This window comes from Perna viridis, chromosome 4 (genome assembly GCF_037379345.1).
Source record: "Perna viridis isolate PV_CMFRI_1.1 ecotype Kerala chromosome 4, ASM3737934v1, whole genome shotgun sequence".
NCBI classification, from domain to species: Eukaryota; Metazoa; Mollusca; class Bivalvia; order Mytilida; family Mytilidae; genus Perna; species Perna viridis.
In genome coordinates this window covers 23,525,038-23,547,834 of record NC_142448.1, presented here as the reverse complement: position 1 = coordinate 23,547,834, position 22,797 = coordinate 23,525,038, and the positions used below count along the sequence as shown (strand labels likewise).

The 22,797-nt window shown below is 32.2% G+C and overlaps 1 protein-coding gene, 1 long non-coding RNA gene and 1 pseudogene across 5 annotated transcripts; 2 read left to right on the top strand and 1 right to left on the bottom strand.

Annotated features, from left to right (window-relative positions):
* Positions 1-5,995: 5,995 nt before the first annotated feature.
* LOC148619400 (uncharacterized) lies at positions 5,996-13,334 on the bottom strand. 3 transcript variants are annotated; one of them, XR_015921595.1, is made up of 6 exons: positions 13,146-13,334; positions 10,128-10,254; positions 9,621-9,674; positions 8,733-9,129; positions 7,986-8,095; positions 5,996-6,150 (listed from the first exon to the last, which is right to left on the bottom strand). It is a non-coding gene; the product is annotated as an uncharacterized LOC148619400 (long non-coding RNA). The 3 variants fall into 3 exon arrangements; XR_015921596.1 differs by having other exon boundaries at positions 8,733-8,865; XR_015921594.1 differs by having other exon boundaries at positions 8,733-9,674.
* Positions 6,296-8,089, top strand: LOC148619401 (uncharacterized; annotated as a pseudogene). The gene is made up of 3 exons (XR_015921282.1): positions 6,296-6,306; positions 6,407-6,573; positions 7,022-8,089. The product of XR_015921282.1 is annotated as an uncharacterized LOC148619401 (transcript).
* On the top strand, positions 12,461-22,777 carry LOC148619399 (uncharacterized). The gene is made up of 2 exons (XM_088579279.1): positions 12,461-12,675; positions 22,300-22,777. The coding sequence occupies exons 1-2, from the start codon at positions 12,561-12,563 to the stop codon at positions 22,695-22,697; spliced, it is 513 nt and encodes a 170-aa protein (XP_088435405.1). The 5' UTR covers positions 12,461-12,560; the 3' UTR covers positions 22,698-22,777.
* The last annotated feature ends 20 nt before the right edge of the window (positions 22,778-22,797 follow it).

Here is a 22,797-nt window from a genome sequence, read left to right as displayed (position 1 = left end):
CAACAGTAACATGGGAAATTTGTCAAAAATACTTCATGAATTTAAGATATTTTTATGAAAAAGAGGATATTCAGAAAATTTGATCAACACCAACATTGAGTCAACTCTATTAAACAGATGTTCTGAACCCTTGTGAAAAAAGGAAAGGGAAACTAATGGCATCCCATTAGTTTTTATTACAAAATACCACTTTTGTTGGAAACAAATGACAAACTAATTAAAAAAAAAACATTGGAAAGTGTTAATGAAAGATGAAGACTGTAAGAAAATATCCGACTGTCAACCTCTTATTGCGTACAGCAGATACAAAAAATATCAAAGAATTTCTTACACATTCTCGTTTGTGCAAGATTTAAGTTAGACCCCTGATGAAGCAGGCTTGGATCTTGTTTATAATAGCCACGAGGAGCCGATGCTAAATCCTACTTTGAGCTGCAGAAACATAAATAGCCATTTTCCCTACTTTCACTTTCGTTTTGCACTCACCAAACCAACCTTTTCAGTGGAACATTTTTATGTTATTAAGTTAGATTTTCTTTTAAAAAAAGTTCTTCATCTTACAGTGTGATGTTCGCTCTATTTTATAAGTCATTGTTCATATTTTTTGACAAAACATTAGTTTGTAGAGAGGCAAAAACGAAAATGCACTATATTTTTGTAGCATCCATGGTTTGATCGTACACCCGCTCAGGGATATGCAACGTACACCCGCTCAGGGATATGCAACGTACACCCGCTCAAGGATATGCAATACGATACTGGTACCTAATATGTTAATGTCTATCGAGTCGTCTGAGTTGTCGTTCTTTAACCATATTTCTGTTAACCACTTTATAATATATTCTGAATATACAAGACTAAGTAACTCAGTACATTCAAGTAAACACAATACATACACGAATACAATATTTCATAGAAACTTGAGGATCCCAAATACGAGTCAGTTTTGGATAATGAACTAGTATCTTCATTCGATAAACCAGGATTTGTTTCAATATATGAGATTATACAACAAGTAGAAATACCTACACACCTCAATATTTGGACAGGTAGTAAGTAATAAGCAGACAAGTCTGTTAAAGGTTACTGAGTTCAGAATAATTTACAATTAGATTAAAAACAGTAAAGCAATCTAAATTCTGCATGTTACCTATAATTTTACATCTTTTTTATAGACTCTCAGCCATTGGAATTTTAATATTTTTTTTACTTGTTATTTCTTCCAATCAGTGAAAATAATATAAAATAGTAAAATGTGTATGTTTGTCTGTGTACAAATGCTACATGTGTAAAATCAATATATATATGGTAGTAAAATGTACATGATATTTGCATATCGATGTTTCTACATGGTTAAGCAAAATTCTAGTATATATATGTGGTTGATATTCATTGAAGTATCTTAAAATATTGAAGTAAATTACTGACAAAGAATTGAATTCGAGGAGGAGATGAGCGGATAATAGTATTCCATGTACTTTGAAATAATTTTTTCTTCGATATCAGAATCAAAATTTTCTATTTACATGTAAGAAAATATATATTGTATTTTTATAAGATACATGGGTCCGCACCTTTTTTTACGTAGGAACAAATGGTCGGTATTCTCACGTGCGGCACGTATTGAAGTACAGGTAAGGAGAAATAAGTGTGTTGGATTTTTTTTTGGAAAACAGTGAAACTGTTTTTTTTTTCTTTTATCAAATAATTGGGATTGTTTGGCTATCAACACATTACACAACTTCTGTGGATTTTTCTAATGTGCATGTTCATAGGTTAGATTATAGCGAGCGCCGCGAAGCGGGATGAGCTCTACCGTTTTTACATGTACTTTCTAACTTTCCCTTAAGGTTCCCCAATATACTAACGAAAAAAAAGTCATGTCCCGGAAGTAGCAAAAAGTGACTGTCCTTATGGAGAAAATTCATCATTTCCAACAAACAAAAAATATAGGTTAAGATTACGTTTCAGTAAAAATAAATTAATCTTTTCTGATAGTTTTCAAGTCTTTTTTCTAATTTGTTTTACTTATTTAAAGACTGAAGTGAATGTTATGGTTATAAAAACTTCGGGAAACACGTGGATGTACGTACGTGTATCTCCGCTGTTCCACTGCTGCTGTTGTCAAGAACCTAACCCGCCTCGGGAAAAAATAAAACTCCGATTATAATATCAAAATCGAAGCATAGCTTTTCTAAGATAGGAAAGGCAATCATTCTCTTGTTTGGAACTTGCAGCCGTCGTCTGAATTTTGTTTATGTCACACGATACATGTATGTGTAAAATGTTCCCACCATCCGTGGAGAACTGTAATATTTCCGGTATCTGTACAGATTGATCTGACAGGCAAAATTGCCAGAGATGCCCTTAAGGGATAATAAATAAAGTATGGTGAAGTGCTTTAAAGTTATTGACCATTTTGTGGTGGGCAGGAATTTGAAAATTGGTGTGGTGATAAGTTCTACAATATTATGCAAAAAATGAATCGATATATTTTGTGTTGCCATGGTAACAAAAACACGAAAAATGTTGCCGTTTTTTTTGTGATCTTTTAGATTTTTTTATGTAGGAAGAATGACTTGAGATACCTTCACCAAATGTCAGGGCTATATAAAACAATCTTAATGTGATTGAATGCATATTTCGGATTATTTTAGATAGCCACCATTTTAAAATGGCCGCCATCCAAAATAAGGTGCCTCCTTGGAAAATTGTGTAAATGGTATTAGAATTTTATGAAACTTGATATTTAGGCTTAAAATTGTGTGCTAAATTCAACACTTTGGGAATGTTAACCTATAGATCATCACTTCACAAAAAAAAAATACAAAAAAATTAATAAAAGAAGGAGTGCTTCGGTCGAAAAGGGGTATAGGTCATAATATAGGACATAGTGATATCTGTTAAATCTAAGTAGCTATCAACTTGAAAATTGGTGTTGTGGTAGTGTTTGATGATCTCTATAATATTATCCCAAAGAAGCGAACTGATATTTCATGTGTTGCCATGGTAACGAACAAAATGAAAAATTTAGTCGATTTTTGTGACTTTTTAAATGCTTGTCCTTTAAGTAGGAAAACTTACTTGAGATATCTTCACCAGAATAAAAGGATATGTGAACCCCCATCTAAATGTGAATAAGTTATATTTTGGATTATTGTAGATGGCTGCCATAAAAAATGGCTTCCATCTAAAATAATTTGCCAACAGTGTAAATTTCATCCAAATTTTATGAAACTTGGTATATAGCCTTGAAATTCTACACTGAATTTAAAATTTTTGAATTCTGTGATCATTTCCGGAACGTGAGGGGACTTGTATGTGATATGCTTGCAAGCGCAACTTAAAACTTGTTATTTTTACGAGTCTCGCACAGACGGTACATGTATGGGAAAGCTAACGGTGCTCGCTGACTTGCAGGAGGATATTTCTGTCGTTCAACGGTGACCAGAGATCCCCGGCCTTATCACAACCTCTTTTAATACCGTACGCCAGATATAGTTCAACCACTTCCGGACGAGTGAAAATGAAAGTAGGGAAAAAGATAAAAGAATTTATTGTAAAATATAGGAACATTCATACAGATATACATTGGTTGCCCATGTTACCCTATAGGAATATTCACATAGATATATCATTGGTTAGCCATGGACCTCTGTAAAAATATAGAGATATTTCAAAGATATGACCAGGTATGATTTATGATGAATAGCAATAAAGGAACATTAACTATTGTCCCATTGAGAAAAATGAATTTTAAGACTTGGTAACCCTTTGTACCACGAAGAAATATGACTATATATCAAGTCGCGTACTTCTGTATTTTAGGGTCACCCATGATTCCAGTTGGAAAAATAGTTCTTTCCAAAACAATTCCATTTGGGTCACTAAAGTATCTTTTTCTTTGTTAAATTGATTAGTTTCATACTTTTTTATTGTAACATTTAACTTTTCAGAAGTCCCTAGTGGTTGAGTAAAGAAGGTTATACATGTATATAAAATGGATGACTTACATGGTATGTGTTATTAAGCTTTATCTAATTCACTTTGAAACAACTGAATTTAGCTTATTAATATTCTTTTGTTGCATTATCTTTGGCAATAAAAGACATTTAACAGGTTGTTGTTATATTCATTCACAACACAAGATGCCATGAGAATCCTTCCCTGATAACATAACATGGTAATTGACTATTTTTAAATAGGTTTTGTACTGATTAAGTCGATCCTGTTAGATACGGACAATACAATTTATCAGCATTAAGTAATTCAACTTCTTTTCACATTTAATGTTGATAAAATTCCGGGAACAAATTGTGCTCATCTACTTGCTGACCTATTCCTTCACTCTTATGAGGCTGATTTAATAGATGATCCGAAAGAAAGAATATCGTTTTGTGAGATCCTTTAATCTCAGTTTCCGCTATATTGATGACACATTATCGTTAAACAATCCTAGTTTCGGGGATTTGATACTTCGCATCTAGCCCATAGAACTTGAGATAAAGGATACTACAGACATTGTAAAGTCAGCCTCATATCTTGACTATACTTAGAGATCGATGGTAAAGGAAAATTATTGACCAAACTTTACGACAAACGTGATGACTTTTCATTCAGAATTATCATTTTTTCTTTCATCAGTGGCAACATCCCCTCAGCACCTGCTTATGGAGTTGTCACAACTCATGCGTTATGCCAAAGCTTGCTGTAACTACGCATACTTTTGAATCGCGCTAGACCTCTTACAATTAGGCTTCCGGAATAGGGTTATCTTGCTACAAGAGTGAATTCATCATTGCAGAAGTTTTGTGGTCGTCAACTTCAACTCGTAGATCGTTACAGTTTATCCATCTGCACTATGAACACTGATTTGTTCAACGTGTCATAGTTTTCCTTCCTCTTTTGTCTACCCTGGACTTGACTTTTATGAGCAACTCGGCTGGTGTTTCTAGTAAAGCATGGGACACTTACCCTACCAGTGCACCTGGTCCATGTCCAAGTTTTTAGTGGAGTCGTAGTTGCTCATTTACTTTTTTACTTTGCATGTATTATTTTAGTTACTATATGTGCTTTGTTGTGTTTGTTTTCCATGACTGGTCTTTGTCCCTGAATTACAATCCTTTGATTTCTGTTAGAAACTTGGTCCCCTTGATTACTCTTTAAAGGGACAAGAATGAATTAATATATTTGTTTTGTTCTTTTACTACTTTTTTCGGGTAATTCCATGTTATTGTGTTCATTTCAGGGATTTCTGAGACTGTAGATTTAAGAGATTTGTATTCGTTGTCATCAGGGGAAAAGACAGAATTGTGGAAACTACTTAGTTCCATTGTTCAAGGTGCCTTGTTAATTGAAACAGCATTAACACATAGTAAAGGTAATTTATTGTTCTTGCTAGAAATGCTGTCCCATAATCATTTATTTTTTAATCATCTGGGAAAATGAGGAAGGAAGTTTGAAGTTTCAGCCTTACTTTGGAAACTTTCGTTCAACAATTACAATTTTTTTCATTCAAAAATTCAATTTTTTCTTAAAGGTATACTATAGTATAATCTCATACAAATTTGTGAGTATAGATCCATTTGTGTTGTTTGTTTACTTGCATTGTATATTTTTATTGTTCGTTATCTCCGCTGTCATTTGAAACAAATTAAAATAACTGGAAGTCTAAAGTATGCAATGTTATTTCCTCCATTGAATAATAACGGACATATTTTCAACTCAGAGTATATTCAAAATAATGTAATATGCAAAGTTTCATTACACACTCATTCAACTTGCTAAAACTTTTGAAAAAAAACTTTGCTTCACTGTATGTAATTGACGCAGATAACTTTGTTATGTTAGATATGTCTTGCATCCCATTCTTGCTTAAGGAAATAGAGGACTGATTTGTTAATAAACTGATCATATACACTTTTCATACCATCCCAACCCTTCTGCAGATTTAAAAGTCTAAAATATACATTTCAAATTTATTCATAATTCCTTGCAGATTTTTCCTTGGCTTAAAGTATCACTTCCTTGAGGTTATAGCAATCACCGTATTGAAGACTGGCTGCTGCTTCTTCATGGAAATATTATGACCTTCTATGAAAATGAGACGTTGCCAATATGCTCATATCTTGTCGTCGCCTTTTTATTGACCTGAAATGATAAATTTTGTATCTTACAACAAGTAGTTGTTTTAAGTCCGTATCTCAGGAAATGATACATGTAATCATTGTAAAATTCTATCGGGTCACTAGATACATCTTGGGTCGTATTAGGTCACCTTGAACATATATTCCACATGACTGGAAAGCAAAGGATAGGCTATCGCTTAACCATTTTTTTTTATTTTATCAGTTATATGGATGAACTTGCTAAAAGTGGCAGGCTTAAAAATGTGAAAGCACTGAAGGAGTAGAAAGGAAGACAACTTGCTGAAACAATGCTTATGGCTGGACAAAGCTGCACAATGGGTGTCTTCAACAGAATGTAAAATACAATCACAGATTACAAGTGGTTTATTTTATGAAGTTGATATTGTACATGTCTCCTGTAACTCCACTGCTGCAAGTCAAGGAGGTAAGGACTTATGACTTTAACTAAATTCTGAATTTCAGAATGGTTAAAATTGATAAGCTAAAATTTTGTCTTTCAGTCAAAGACTGTTCTTATTTTTTTATACAAGAACATTTCTTTTATCATGTCCATTAATTGTATTTCTCATCCAATTACTGAAGTAAAAAATAACAATATTTTATTTTGTTGTTTCATATTAAAAATTTGTCAAAAAAATGTATACACAAATCTAGTATAATACTATTGTCAAGTTGCTTTAACATTTGGATGCAAGATTTCTTAAATGGGAAAGAATGTTCTTCATTACTTGAAGATATAATGAATATAATGAGTATTACATTAGCTTTCACTTTCTCAATTGATTTTTATGCTGATGACATGCAAAACTACATTTATATTACTGACTTGCAACTAAGAAATTAATATGATTTAAATGCTTCATTTATTTCAGAAATGTGCAAACATGTGCACCTTGCACTGTTAATTGCTGCCACAAGGAATATTGATGTAGAAATTGAGCGTAATTACCAATGCAAATCAATTTTTTTGAATTAGAGCAGTATTTTCATGACAAGTTCAACAAGCAAGTAGAGATTTTAACTTTATCTAGCTCTGTGTCAATTGTCAATTTAGAGACATATTCATGTTCATGTTTTGCCTACAGTCATGGGATTAAATGTGTGTGCCCTAGAATTGCTAAAAGAGTTGTACCACCATCACATAACAATCTTGTTGGGGACAATCATAACATAGACCAATTACCAACAACAGGACTGAAAAATGAAGAAAACATCAGAAAGAAACTTGATCCAATCAACCTTTTTATTAGTAGTTCCAGTTTCTCGGATGTCTCTGAACAGAGAAAAAAAGATGTTCTTCAGTCCCTCAACAAAGTATATGCAATCTGCTGCACTTCTTACTTTATTAAAAAATGCAATAAACGGAAGCAATATACTTTTTTCCAAACAGGAAAGCAAACGTACAAAAGAAAGAAGAACATTCTTATGCTATCACAGAGAAAAGTTTAAAAAAATCTTATTCAACTAAATTGAATGAAGATGGAAATTTAAAAAAAAAGGAAGAAGTAGAAGGGCAGTTAGAAAGACCTTTGAGTAAACCTATACACAGAAGTGTATATTTGCTTATATTTTAAAGATTCTGCACCCGTATACTTTGTAATAGCTGATTTCCTATGTTTGATTAATAAAATACATGTGCTAGTTACCTGAATTCATGACTATGGTTCTTGGACAGTAAGATGTGGTGCATTCTACTTATAAACGTAATTCTATTGCGAACTACATTGTATCTTTTTCATCAAGTTTGTACATGAATTTTCAAAAAAGCTTGTGCATGATTTTTTTTTAAATGTAACTTGCAATGTAAGAATCTATTAAAAACTTCATAATACTCACCCGGAAGAATTGTCTCTAGTGTTTTCCAAAAAGCCTAAAAGACGTTTCCATGCATGGCAGCATTAAGGTCACTTTTGTTTATTTCTTTTATCACTAATCCAATTATTTCCCTGATGATTGAAACATAGCTTTACTAAAGATCACATTGATGTCTCTTCTCATGAAACTTTAGAAAATTAGGTCACATGTAATTTAAAAAATATTATTTTTATGGATGGAATTTCTTTGCAATGATCCCTCAATTAAATGACACACAATAAATATAAATTAACAATTTCAAATTTCCTTTAACAGACACCTTTAGAGTACAATTCGACAGGTATTGAAAGAGTAATCAGTGGATCCACGGTTAAAGAGGTAATCAAAAGAATGTAATCCAGGGACAAAGACCAGACATGGAAAACAGACATACACAATAAAGAACGTAAAGTAAATAAATTCATACATACAAAGTAACAAAAGCAAATGAGCAACTCACACTCCACTAAAAACTGGGAGCATGGACCAGTTGCATCGGTAGGGTAAGCGTCCTCTACTTTTCTAGAAACACCCGCCGAAATCTACATCAAATACGGTTAAATTTACATAATTTTTAAAGTTAACTTACTGGATATTTCTTCTTTATAAAGCACAATACAAATGTTCTTTTTTCATTCAGTAACTTGCCATATATATTTATTTAGACTGACTTAAATGAACAAGGTATTTTAATTTTATCTGCACAGAATAAAAATTATATTTAATTACTTTGCTTTTTCAATATTTCTTGTATTCTGGGCGGGCGTTCCTTCTAATTCATCCAAAATCCTTTGCTTTATCTTCCCTTTGTCCAGAAGAAACTCAGAAAGATCCATCATATTCTCCATCTGATAGCGAACATCTCCGTCAAATAAAATCAAACAGATAGTTAAAGGAAAGCACGTAAAATTCATTATGATATCATTTATTGAGAGATATTGTGTTTTATATAAAGACTGTTTTGGATAGACTTTTTGCTGGTATCCACACAAAAATTACCGACATACAAAATAACATTGTATATCGAGTATATTCCAATATTAAAATTTACCTTCTTAGACCACTTTACCGACGTCTTGCCCTTGACAGTGTCAGTAAGTATGTAACTGTTTAGGCAAAATACCATCTGAAATATTGCACAAAGCATTTCTTAACAGAATATAGACATCACTCCTAAACGTATGTAAAAATTAATAGCAGAAGATTAAATTATAAAAAAAAAACAGAGCATTGCAACCCTCATTTGAGGTAGACATTCAGAATGGCAAATCCTTGACATGTTGGCAAATCTGAATCTGAATACACTACAAGTGAGAACTGTAACTTTGTACACTTAACATAAACAATGTAATGTAATTCAGTAAGATTATTCTGGTGATGAAAAATGTAATTGTGGGTGTACTCCTTTTCTGTATGCAGCTCGTTTTTTACTGCGTACGCAGTACTTTTGCAGGTACCAGAATTCAAAATGTAACCTGTACGCAGGATTCACTGTGTAAAGTTTCAAAATATTTAGGCTGGAGGCGCTGTCATGTTCTTTTAAGCGTAAGCTAAAATAAAGGGCAGCAGGGTACATTCCCTTCATTTATATTTGTAAATAAGCATGTTTAAACCTACCTGCTTAACTTGGCTGTGCTTTCGCGTTAACATCCATGCATATGTATTAATTATCTGGAAAAGATAAATACAATTGATAATGAAACATAGAAAGATGGTAGAAACACAAAATATAGAAACAAATATTGACCCTATCCGCTCCAAAACAAACGCATTCTTAAAAAACTGTTATTCAGACAAATACAACCAATAACTAACAAAACCGTGTCTTGACAACATGACATGAGAATATGTTTTTATTTAAGGATCTTGGTTAGAATAACTTTTCATTTACATAAAGTATATTTTCATGACATCTTTGTATATCATTTACATGAATTCAAGACCTTCCATTTAATAGTTAAATGTATCAGGAATAATATTGGTACACACATCTAAAATTAATTTTGGTAACTGTAATAGATGTTTTATTCTATCATATTGAAAATGTATTGCATGTATGGCATAGTTTCACTATGAGTAACAAAACAGTGAATTAAAAAAAAGTGATGGTCGAAAATACAATACCTGATCATTAAGTTCTTCCCCAGGTTTTAGAGTGAGGATGTCTGAAACGTATAGATTTGAACGGTTTACACTTCCTAAAACCTCTGACTATCACCTTTTCGGCTATCCCATTCAGACTCTATAAAAACTGTAAAATATATAACTGACACTCTGAGACAACCCAATGGTATACTAGTATTATATATATATGTATATTAATGTAGGGGACTATGGTTAACACATTGCATACCTACTAATATGTTCCGATAGGAACCATTGGTAACCAGTTATATCTATATGTTAGTTCCTATAGGGGACCATTGGTAACCCGATATTATATCTGTACGTATGTTCCTACAGGGGACCATGGGTAACCCAATGTTATATCAATATGTATGTTCCTAATGGGGACCATGGGTAACCAATGTTATATCTATATGTATGTTCCTATTGGGGACCATCGGTAACCCAATGTTATATCTATATGTATGTTCCTATAGAGGACCATGGGTAACCCAATGTTGTATCTATATGTATGTTCCTATTGGGGACCATGGGTAACCCAATGTTATATCTATATGTATGTTTCTAGAACAGGGTTATGTTGCTACAAGATTGAAGTCATCACTACAGAAGTTTTATGGTCGTTATCATGAACTCGTAGATCGTTATGGTGTATCCATCAGCACCATGAAAACTAATTTATTCAATGGGTCATGGTTTTCCTTCCCTCGTTTGTCTACCCCGGACTTTTTATGAGCAACTCGGCGGGAGTTTCTAGAAAAGCAGAGGACGCTTACCCTACCGGTGCACCTGATCCATGCTCCCAGTTCTTAGTGGAGTCCGAGTTGCTCATTTACTTTTGTTACTTTGTATGTATGATTTTAGTTACTTTATGTTCTTTGTTGTGTATGTCTGTTTTCCATGTCTGGTCTTTGTCCCTGGATTACAATCTTTTGATTACCGCTATAACTTTGGTTCCCTTGATTACTCTTTCCTATAGGGGACCATGGGAAACCCAATGTTATATAATATGTATGTTCCTATATGGGACCATGGGTATCCCGATGTTATATCCATATGTATGATCCAATATGGGACCATTGGTAACCCGATGTTATATCTGTATGTATGTTCCTATAGTGGACCATGGGTAACCCAATGTTATATCAATATGTATGTTCCTATATGGGACCATGAGTAACCCGATGTTATATCCATACGTATGTTCCTATAGGGGACCATGGGTTACCAATGTTATATCTATATGTATGTTCCTATTAAGAACCATTGGTGACCCGATGTTATATCTGTATGTATGTTCCTATAGGGGACCATGGGTTACCAATGTTATATCTATATGTATGTTCCTATTAAGAACCATTGGTGACCCGAAGTTATATCTGTATGTATGTTCCTATAGGGGAGCATGGGTTATCAATGTTATATCTATATGTATCTTCCTATTGGGAAGTTTCAATAATAATTGAATCGTGATTTATGAAATCATTAAATATTACCATTAAAAAGTTAAGCAAGTGCGATTACTATCAAATAAGAGATCATAATAATTATCATTGCCTTTTTCTTTTAAAATAGTCAGCATGTTAGGTTTCACCTACAAACAGATTATACCACTTATTCTTTGTACAACTGAAATTCACCAGCCAGTTGTTTTATAAAATTAGTGCCTGATTAAATCCCCAGAAATGAAATATAATAAGAACAAATATTTTCTAATATTGAAAAATGACTTTGTAGTATTAAAATCAGTTATTTTCTAATATTACATTAGTAATATTGGTAATTCTGCGTATTTCTCCACTTAGATTTGCCATAATTTTAGCCTCGAGGTTTGAATCTAAAATATTATATTAAGCAATAAAGTATAATAAATCATTTATTTAAGTATTTGTGTGTGTGTGTGTCGCCTATAAAACTTATTTTTTTCTGTGCAACCACGTTGTCTGTAATAAAGTGAAAGTAGATATAAATAACTTCCAAATGTACGTGTAAATTAGTACGCAATCTGGCACTATTTGCAGGGGATCTCTAGCCACCGTTGAACGACAGAAATATCCTCCTGCTTATCCCATATTGTTAAATGGATATTTACGCAACGAAGTATAACATATAGAGAGCAACGGCGAAGTCCGAATAGCTCCGATCGACGTTCATCAATAACTGACTTCCAAAAAACACAATCAGATTTTTCGTAATTTGTTTGTTCTACAATGTAATTATGTCATTGCAGACGACAATTTACGTCATCACTTTGGAATTTATCACTGTTTCTGGGGATGGTCTCAAAGTAGAATTTTGTTTGATAATTTCCCTACAATTTTCATTTTTCCGATGGAAGCGCGACAACTCGTAAACCTGATCCGCCATTTTCCGCGAATACTTTTGGCACGAGACTGTAGATTCTAAACAACTCGCCAAACGTTACAGAAGATGATGATGGCACAAACCACATCTCCTCGTGGAGGATCATGTACTGTACCAGACTGTAAATGCAGTAAATTTAGACCTATAAAATATAAATCAGGCAATCAGAAGGCAACTGGTGGTAAATATTTTTTATTTCTGTGATCAATAGATCAGATGGGATAAGGGGCTTAGAGGATGGGGATGGGTGTTACTCAATTATTTTATGACGTTGGTGTGCATTATTCAAAATGAGCCCCAACCAAACCCCTGGCTACGGGTATGTGTAATGAAGCCAAACTCATACATTAATCTAGATCCATGGATGAGATCAGCTCCGTCATTGATTTATAGGATTGAACAGCACGGACGAATATTTACATATGATCGGTTGCACAACAGTGAAGGCGGCATTGAAAATACGAGATGAAAACAATTCTACAGGAATAAAACTATTAAGGAATTACAACAAGGAAGAAGAAAAATTACAATAAGGTGTTTTCAAGGGTTCAGTCAGACTCGGTTATAAGTTTCTTTCCCCGAGCTGAAAATTACTTTCTGTAAACAAACTTGACCGGTAAAATCAATGTGCATTTAATAAACTATTCTTACGGCTACATTATGCCATTCAGTTCGTTGCCACACTTTTTCGCACTAAATGGCCGCCATATTGGTTTCAAGTTGACTGGCGTTCATGCATGTATGAACGATCTGGCGAAGTTCATGCATGTGTGAACTTTCTGGCAATGACGTTCTCGACCAATCAAAAACGGCTATAAGCATGAAGAATCTCATGATTAGAATTATCAATGTATGACAAGCCAAAGTGGACAAAATAAGTGTTTTCTAATATTAAAAAATGATTTTTTTATTATTACAAATTCATTTCTTAATATTACAAATTTGATTTCTAATATTACAAAACCTTTTTTAAATATTAAGAAATCATTTTTTGATATTAAAAATTCAATTGAATTTCTAATATTAAATATCAGTATTTTGTAATATTAAAAAATATTTTTTTAATATTACAAATTAGATTTTTTTTATATCACAAAACACTTTTTTAATATTAAAAGATCATTTTTAAATATTAAAAATTCATTTGAATTTCTAATATTAAAAATTCATTTGAATTTCTAATATTAAAAAAACGATTTTTTTAATATTAGAAAATGGATTTGATGTATTCAGTTACGATTTTTTAATATCAGAAAATCATTTTGTAATATTAAAAAATGTAACTGATTTTGCAATATTGCAAAGTGATTTTCTATTATTACAAATTCAATTTGTAATATTTCAAAATGTGTGATGTTTTATAATATTATTAAATCGGGAATTTGTAATATTACAAAATGAATTTATAGTATTAAAATATATTTTCTGATATTAAAAAATGATTTTATGATATTAAAAAAGTATGTTTCCTAATACAATGTATTAATAAGGATTTATCAATATTTCAAATTCATTTTCTTATATTGCAAATTAGATTTCTAATATCACAAAACACTTTTTTAATATTAAAAAAAAATCAATCGAATTTCTAATATTAAAAAACGACTTTTTAATCTTAGAAATTGATTTTCTAATATTATCGTATTCAATAACGATTTTTTTAATATTAGAAAATCATTTTGTAATATTAAAAATTGTGACTGATTTTGCAATATAGCAAAGTGATTTTTTAATGTTACAAATTCATTTTCTAACATTACAAATTTATTTTCTAATATTAAATATTCAATTTGTAATATTACAAAATGCATGATGTTTTATAGTATTACTAAATCCGGAATTTGTAATATTAGAAAATGAATTTCTATTCTTAAAAAATCTTTTCTAATATTACAAAAATGATTTTGATTGATTTTTGTCCGCTTAGGCTTGCCATATTTATCTCGGTATCAAATTAAGTGGAGTATTAAAGGTGCATAATAAAATTTTGTAATAATTTATGTTATGTGATTGAGAAGGTATATAACAATAATATATGAAAAATGATTTTAACCGAAGTAAATATATCTGACATAGTTGGCAGCTTATCCAAGTGAATGGCTCGCGATTCATAGAAGCCTCAACTGCCCCTTTTTCATTGTACATAGGTATTATTCTGTTTTAAGGCCTAAAAAAATGTAGGTATGTAAAATCATTTGATTTTTTTTTTTTAAATTATTTTATATCGACACTTATGGTAGGGTATTTTTCAAAACTTAATAGTGCTCAACTAAGAAATGATAGTTTAGATGTATTTTTATCAAAAATACAATAACCATGAGCTAGGATAGGCAAAAAATATTGGGTCCGTAATGTAGCAATTAACCATCCTCCCAAGTCAGGGTTTTGAGTCCACCCTCGCTCCCTCAAACCCCTGACATCACTCATTCATATTTAGCGGGTATCGTCCAGCCAATTCCGATTGGTTGCTTCTTCGCGTGCGAAGCACTAATGAAAATCGATTTAACATAAAATGTCTGTGGAGAGGTAAACAATAATACGAGGCAATGGACGATCCGATATAATAGTAACTGAAAGTTGTATGATATCACAAATGATGCAATATGAGCAAAAATGATAACTGTAGATTCTGTTTATAGTCTTTACTAAAAAAATGACCTTATGTGTAGCAATTTTGTAAGTTATATCGAAGAGTTTCTATTACGAGTGATTTGATTGGGTTTTGGATCCGAGTTAAATTTAAGTAACTCACTAGATGGCGCTGGACGATACCCGCTAAATATGAATGAGTGATGTCAGGGGTTTGAGGAAGCGAGGGTGGACTCAAAACTCTGACTTGGGAGGATGCAATTAAAGGACAATTTTTTTTGCCTTAAGATGCAATAAAAGTTAAAGTTTGCAATATATAATGTCAATCAGAAAAAAATGGTAGAAAGTCGGCAATTTCAATTTTCATAGTATATTTTGTAACATGCATTCTGACAGTTTTACATACAATTACACTAACTTGAACCAATAGATTTGTAGCAAGTAAATTTACCACATGGATCTGTTGAATCACAAAAGAAACTCTAATACTTAATATTCTCATATCAATTGATATGAACAAATGCTTACCTTGTGTGTCTATTTTCTTACCATAGATGTTCAGATCTCACATAAAATTATATTATGACATTAGAAATTATACATGTATGCCACACAAACACTCCCTGCCGTATGCAAGCCAACAATATTGCCTATCGCTCGCGGCAGCCATACATGTACATTTTCACGATGTTTCTGCATTACTTAATACGGGGTATATTTTTACTCGGAAGTCATGGCAGTGGCTTCGAGTATTGAAAGTATAAGAATGACAAAAAGGCTTCCGGCAGATAACTTCACTGACGGAAATGCTTTCTTCAAATTAATGCGTGATTCTCTTTTAAACTTTAAATTTTTCACCGATATCCAAAATGAATGATATTTCAAACATTTTAAGTGTTATTTTCGACTAAATTTTGTCAAACTTGTAAATCGAGACGCCAAACTATTTTTTTTGCGCTTGGCCGCGTACTAATTTCAAAACGTCAAAACATGGATGCTATAAAAATATAGTGCATTTTCTTTTTGCCTCTCTACAAACTAATGTTTCGTCAAAAGATATGAACAATGACTTATAAAATAGAGCAAACATCACACTGTAAGATGAAGAACTTTTTTAATAGAAAATCTAACATAATAACATAAAAATGTTCCACTGAAAAGGTTGGTTTGGCGAGTACAAAACGAAAGTAAAAGTAGGGAAATGGCTATTTATAGTTCAAGACAACTTTTCTGTCCGATCTTTGTGGACTCACCCTATTTTCTTTGTGGGAAATTATTTTTTCACATGTCCTTAGAAATGCTACATAAGTGAAAGTTTTATTGAATCAATTTACATATTTTTTTTTAAATCTTAAAATATGCACTTCACTATAGAAGTCTATGGGAAAATTAATATGATACTGAGACCTAGTAAGCCAGTTTTTCAAGTAAAGTGGGATATTCAGCAAGTGGTCTTTACCAGCTGAAAAAGTAGCACCCAAATGCAGGTAACACTTTTAAGATGAATTAGCCAAATTTTGAACCTGAATTTTTATGGTAGCTCTGTTTTTTTACATTTATGGTTAATTTTAACGAAATTTGGAAATGCAATTTGTTTTCGTGAATTTGTAGGATATCGGTTCAATAAAATTATTATCTTGACTATTTATGATGAGCATATCTATATTCATGTAACCTAAAGCAAGTAATACTCCTGCATAAAGGATAGTTTTCAAGTTACAACACATTTTAAGTATGTGATTAGGACTTGAAAGTAGTCATTTTCCATACATTGGCTCTTATATATGAAAAAATGAATTTTTTTAATTTTTTGTTTTCTTTCAAATAAATAGCTAAAATGAGTTGCCATATAACTGTGTGGTTGATTTAAACACAGAAATGTCACAAAAGTCAACAGCCAATTTTTAGTGGACTTTTTTTAGTGGTTCAAATGGACAGATTCTAATGCGGCAAGAAAAATAATGGTGTTTTTTCATATAAAAACTTATTTCTTTCAAAAAATATTTAAAGCAGACAATTGTTATTATAATATTTATACCAGTAAACTATTTTTCTTACATCATAGCTATCTGTTTTAAAGAAAAAGTCCTTTTCCTGTCATACTGAGGTCCATTTGTATCTGCCTGGGGTACCAAATTGGCTTAAAATCTGTATTTTCTGCATATGAAAAGCTATATTTTTTTAAAACTATGATATTGGTATATTTTTTTTCTGGATTTATTATAATTGTAATGACCATATCTATAGTTTAAAACAGTTGGTTGTACCGGTACATATACTTTACTTTAAACAAGAGGCTCCCTTGAGTTAAAGACAAAAAAGGAGGTTCGGATGTTAATATTTCCATATATGGAACTCACAAGTGGGGATTACATAATGATTTGGAACTCATAGTACAGCTCATGTATCTACCATGTCAGAATAAACCACAAATTTGCTTAGTTTGACTAATGCAGCGGCTTTTTATCAAAAGTGATATTTTCTGGCTAACATTGAGATATTAGTCTTATGCCTGGAATAGGGTACCTATATAAAAATTTTAATAGAAAAGTCATGTTTGTAGCAGGGCAATGATATTCTGAATTTTCAGTATGAAAATGAATACTCTAGCAGAAAAAACAACAACTTTTATGATTATATTGAAATGTTTATTAGTAAAAGGTACCAGTATCATATTGCACATCCCTGAGCGGGTGTACGTCAAAACATGGTTGCTATAAAAATATAGTGCATTTTCTTTTTGCCTCTCTACAAACTAATGTTTTGTCAAAAGATATGAACAATGACTTATAAAATAGAGCAAACATCACACTGTAAGATGAAGAACTTTTTTAAAAGAAAATCTAACATAATATCATAAAAATGTTCCACTGAAAAGGTTGGTTTGGTGAGTGCAAAACGAAAGTGAAAGTAGGGAAAATGACTATTTATAGTTCAAGACTACTTTTCTGTCCGATTTTCGTGGACTCACCCTATTATCTTTGCGGGAAATTATTTTTTCACATGTCCTTAGAAATGCTACATAAGTGAACGTTTTATTGAATCAATTTGCATATTTTTCTAAAAATCCAAAAATTGGCACTTCACTATAGAAGTCTATGGGAAAATTAATACGATACTGAGACCTATATGCTGGCAGAATAGTAAGATGTTTGTCAGCAGGGAATCTCTTTAGTTTGAAAACGGACTGGAATGGTTAGTTGATAGGCGAAAATATCGACGCCTCAACCTTTTCTATTATATTCATAATAATACTACCCCCATAATATATTATTGATCTATTACCCCCATTATAAGTGAAGTAACACAATATATCCTGCGTAACAATGATGACTACAGTACCGTTTGGGTAGCCCTAGTTAATCATTCTTTTTTAAGACTATCAGAGATTGGTACTTACTCTGTTAACTCTGACGTAAGACATTCCAGAAGTTTAGGCATTTTCAAAGAGCGAATCAAACAACCTATTCCAAAATCACTCTTACGGGGTGATGGATCGTTAAAAACGATGCGAAACATAACAAAAAATAAAATAAACGTCTAAATATGTTTAACATCACCAGAAGATGGTAAAATTTAAATTGAATATTTCGGATAACAGATATCCTTCCTCAGCATAAAACTCATAAAACTATATGAGCACAAAACTCACAAACCTTAACGAGCATAAAACTCACAAAGTTCAAGATCATATATATATATATATATATATATATATATATATATATATATATATATATATATATATATATATATATATATACTTTTATTAACCTCCTAGTGGAGAGTATGTAAATTACAAAAAAGTTACTAACTTAGAAATATCTGTAGTTCATTAAATGCTGATCTTCGTCGAGTCAATATAATAAACGATACGTCCTGTACCTGTGGCCACCTTGTTGAAGATTCTATTCATTTCATCATGGAATGCGAAAATTACACAATTCATACATACATTGTTTGCCCAGATTAATCAATATGACATTTCGATTGAATTGATATTAGCTGGTGATGAAAATTTAACTGTAAATCAAAATGTTTGTATTTTCTCGTGTATTCATATTCATATATCAAAAATACGAACCGGTCTTCATGATAAAAACACAACACTTCTTTCTCTCCAGTCACCTTGTAAATATTGTATGTCTATTATAGTTAAGTAATTATCTGATTTTTGGTGTAGTTTATATACATGTAATTGTCATCACTATATTACCACTATAATAATTGTTTATACCGGGAGAGGACCTCGATAAAGTTGTATAACTTATGTCCAATGCCGTTGGTGATATTGTAGCAAATAAATATGTTTAAACTAAATTAATGATTAAGAGGTAATAGTGTACAATGTTACAATGTATATCATAACAAATGAAAAAAAACACAACGTTCTCGATGCGATCTGCAAAATGAGTTTGAATTTGCAAATTTCGACATATTTTTACTATTAATTGTACTTAAATTGTATAGATCGTCTTCTGGACAATTTGTCTAGTTTCCGAGCTTTTTGATGAACTGAGACACATGTAAAGCATCTTACGTTTTTGGCGAAAAGTGTGATTGATTTTTGTACATATGAAAATCTTTTTTTTTTCTTTTTTTTTGGGGGGGGGAGTATGTCTTTATAAGGTTGAACTTCAAATAAAACGTAGAAGATTCAATTCTCAAACAAAACTAAAATGCGACTTTGGTGTTTACGACATGGATGGATTTCATGATAAATTTGACGATACATAAACTGTGAACTTTGAAGCATGTGCATTTACTTTTCATGATGTTCGGCATTATTATAACTGTGCGCCAGGCTAATGACAGTAATGCTGTATCCACTAAATGGATTATACTAAAGGAGTAGATAAAAACAAACCAGATTCCGTGTAAAAATTCCAACGCACAAAAATGTCGTTTAGGAAGGTCAGACGCAATCTAAGATATTTTTTTCTTTCAAAAAGATTCCATCATGAATAGGACAAGTGAAACATAGTTGAAATATCATTATCCAGGGCAGAAGCGGGCCAAGAATATAGGATAAATATAGAGGGTCGGATTAAGACATTTATAAACAGTGTGTACAATATAATTTTCTATTTACTGTCTATAAGTTGTCATAAACTAACTATTTTGCGGCGTTAACATACATGTACAGAGTAGTTGGGGGTTGTTTTGTGGATTAAATTGATTGGTATGAATACCGTTACTTCTGTTGTCATTTTTTGACAAGGAAGAAATTTACTACGCCATAATTTTAGTTTTCGGGCTGTCAATCACGTCTGTTTGCTTAATGTAAATAATGAATTCGTGAGACACTTTATGGTTAACTTCTCGAACTGGTTATAATCTAAGTACTAACAAAAATAAACTGAATCTGGGATTTGTCACATACAACTGTAAAGGCATCTACGCTTGCTAAGGTTTACGACCCCCTAGCTTCACGCGAAGGGAGGGAACAGGATTGGATAAAAGTCACTCATAACTTGGAAACTTTTGATATGTCTATGTGATATTAAAGTCTATTTTATTTGAAATAATCCATAAATTTTCAAAAAAATCTTTGTAACGTTCTTTTTCACCGACATATACAAGTCATGACTTATAAGCAATGCTGGAGTTTTCTTTATCCGTTTCAATCCAGAATGATATCATATATATAGGAACAGATCGACGGGCGCTCGTGAAAAAAAAACAGATAAAAAGCGTTAAAACTAATATTCTACCTATGAACCTGGTCCACATCCCCATTTATTATATATTTTTGTTCCAATCATCCTCCTGCCTTTTCCTCAAAACGAACACTATTTGGCGCTCGATTATTGAATAACAGAAACAAATATGTCAAACTATTATTCAACTACTTAAAAAGCACTTTGTATTTTTGATCATGTCAAAAAATAAGTTACTTTGGATAATATTCATGTTTTTTCTGTTGTATCAACAGTTTGGAAACAGGACAAATTTTCCGAAAAGTGGTTTCGTACATGTGTTTTACAATTTTAGTAAAGTTCAACTATGTGAAAATTTGGAAAACATTTTTTATACATTTTGGAAATTCGTTATATGTGATCTTTACATGTTACATGTGTCTGAATACCTAAAATGCAAGATTACACTTGGGAAGTGCAATACGGTTGGATCATTTCTGAAAATTTGGTCTCATTATGTTGAAATAAAGCTGTTTTGAGGCAGTCCGCACTGAAATTTCAAGTATTTTGTCATAAAAAAGTGCATATTATTTTAAATTCTTGGTGTGTGGAGGTTCAAGTCATTCATAAGTAATTTACTGATTATTGTTATAAAATCCAGTAGCCATGGTAACATACTAAGAAAAAAAATATTACTGAGTTTTATTACAAATCAGGGATGCCTTTCCAAAACTAACAGCCAAATACTATGTGTTATCAAATATCCGGCACTTAGACACTACCACAGGATGAAAGCATGCATGGAGTAGGTGGGAAAAGGGTAAAAATAGTAAGACCTTTTTCGATCCATTTTCTCGCAATTTTAGTTCCAAAAGTTAGTGCGAAATTAGGTATTTTGAAAATCAGCCATCTGATGTTGAGGAGAGAACCTAATACGACAGGGGAATGAAACGTTCCAGATACTATTTTTCATTTACATTACACCTGTTTACCGTTACATATATTACATCTGTCTGTGTATAAATGCTTAATTACATTTAAACAATATATATCCACCAAATTTCAACTTTTAATTTTAAGATTTACTAAATTTGACGGGGGTAACTTGTGCGAAACAATGCGCCTTAATGCAACTGTATAGTGCACCCTTAAATAACCTACCAAAGTGTATTGAGGTCAATTGATCTTTGACCCCTCTTCTAATTTATGCAAAAAATCCCGGAAACTTTACCGTTTTTCACTTTGATAAGTACGATATTAAAAAAATACATTGATTTACCTTTTCATCGACATGTGGTATAGCCGTATACCCTCTAGGGCCTTTCGTGACCAACTTTGTCGGCGCAACTCCTAGATATTGGGTTTAAATGTGTTATAAGAAGACCTTCCGATCGGCCATATAGAAAAACAGAAATACTGCCATTCCAAAATGCCAATTAAAACAAATATGTATAATTTATGAAAAAAATATCTTGTAGTCTTAAAAAGTGATCTTAGGAGCTCCCGTGGCGATAGAAATTTATGTAGGTGTCCAACAGAACTAATACTAGTTTTTTAAAGAGATATTTCTCTTTCAGAAAGGAGTAAATCGAGCAGTTGGAAGAAATTACTTCTTGTAGGTGCTGGATGTGGTGCTTGTGGTTTAGTCTTGGCCCCTATAGCCGTACCAGCAGCATTGTCAGTCATTGGATTCACTAGCGGTGGTGTAGTAGGAGGATCGATTGCCGCAGGAATGATGTCATCTGTCGGAAACGTTGCCGCCGGCAGTGCTATCGCCACAATGCAGTCAATCGGAGCTGCAGGACTAGGAGTAACGGGGACAGCTGTAGGAGGGGTCGTGTCTGGTGCTGTGGGTTCAGTAGTTGCAAAGATAGCAAGTAAAGGGAAAAACGAAAAGGACACGGGTGGCTGTGAAGAACATGATAATATATGTGATGACTGCAAACATTGCAAATGCAAGCATGTGAAAATGTAATAAAGACAGTTAAGTGTGTTATAATGAAACAAAGTTTCTTGATTTGATTAAAACTGGAGTTCGTTTTTTTTTAATTTAAATTATGGTTAGATTATTTTGT

What these genes read in the sequence shown, in the direction of transcription:
- LOC148619399 (XM_088579279.1), top strand. Translation starts at nt 12,561, where the DNA reads ATGATGATGGCACAAACCACATCTCCTCGTGGAGGATCATGTACTGTA. An exon ending in CAATCAGAAGGCAACTGGTG is followed by an intron (nt 12,676 to 22,299) that starts GTAAATATTTTT and finishes TTTCTCTTTCAG; the next exon opens with AAAGGAGTAAATCGAGCAGT.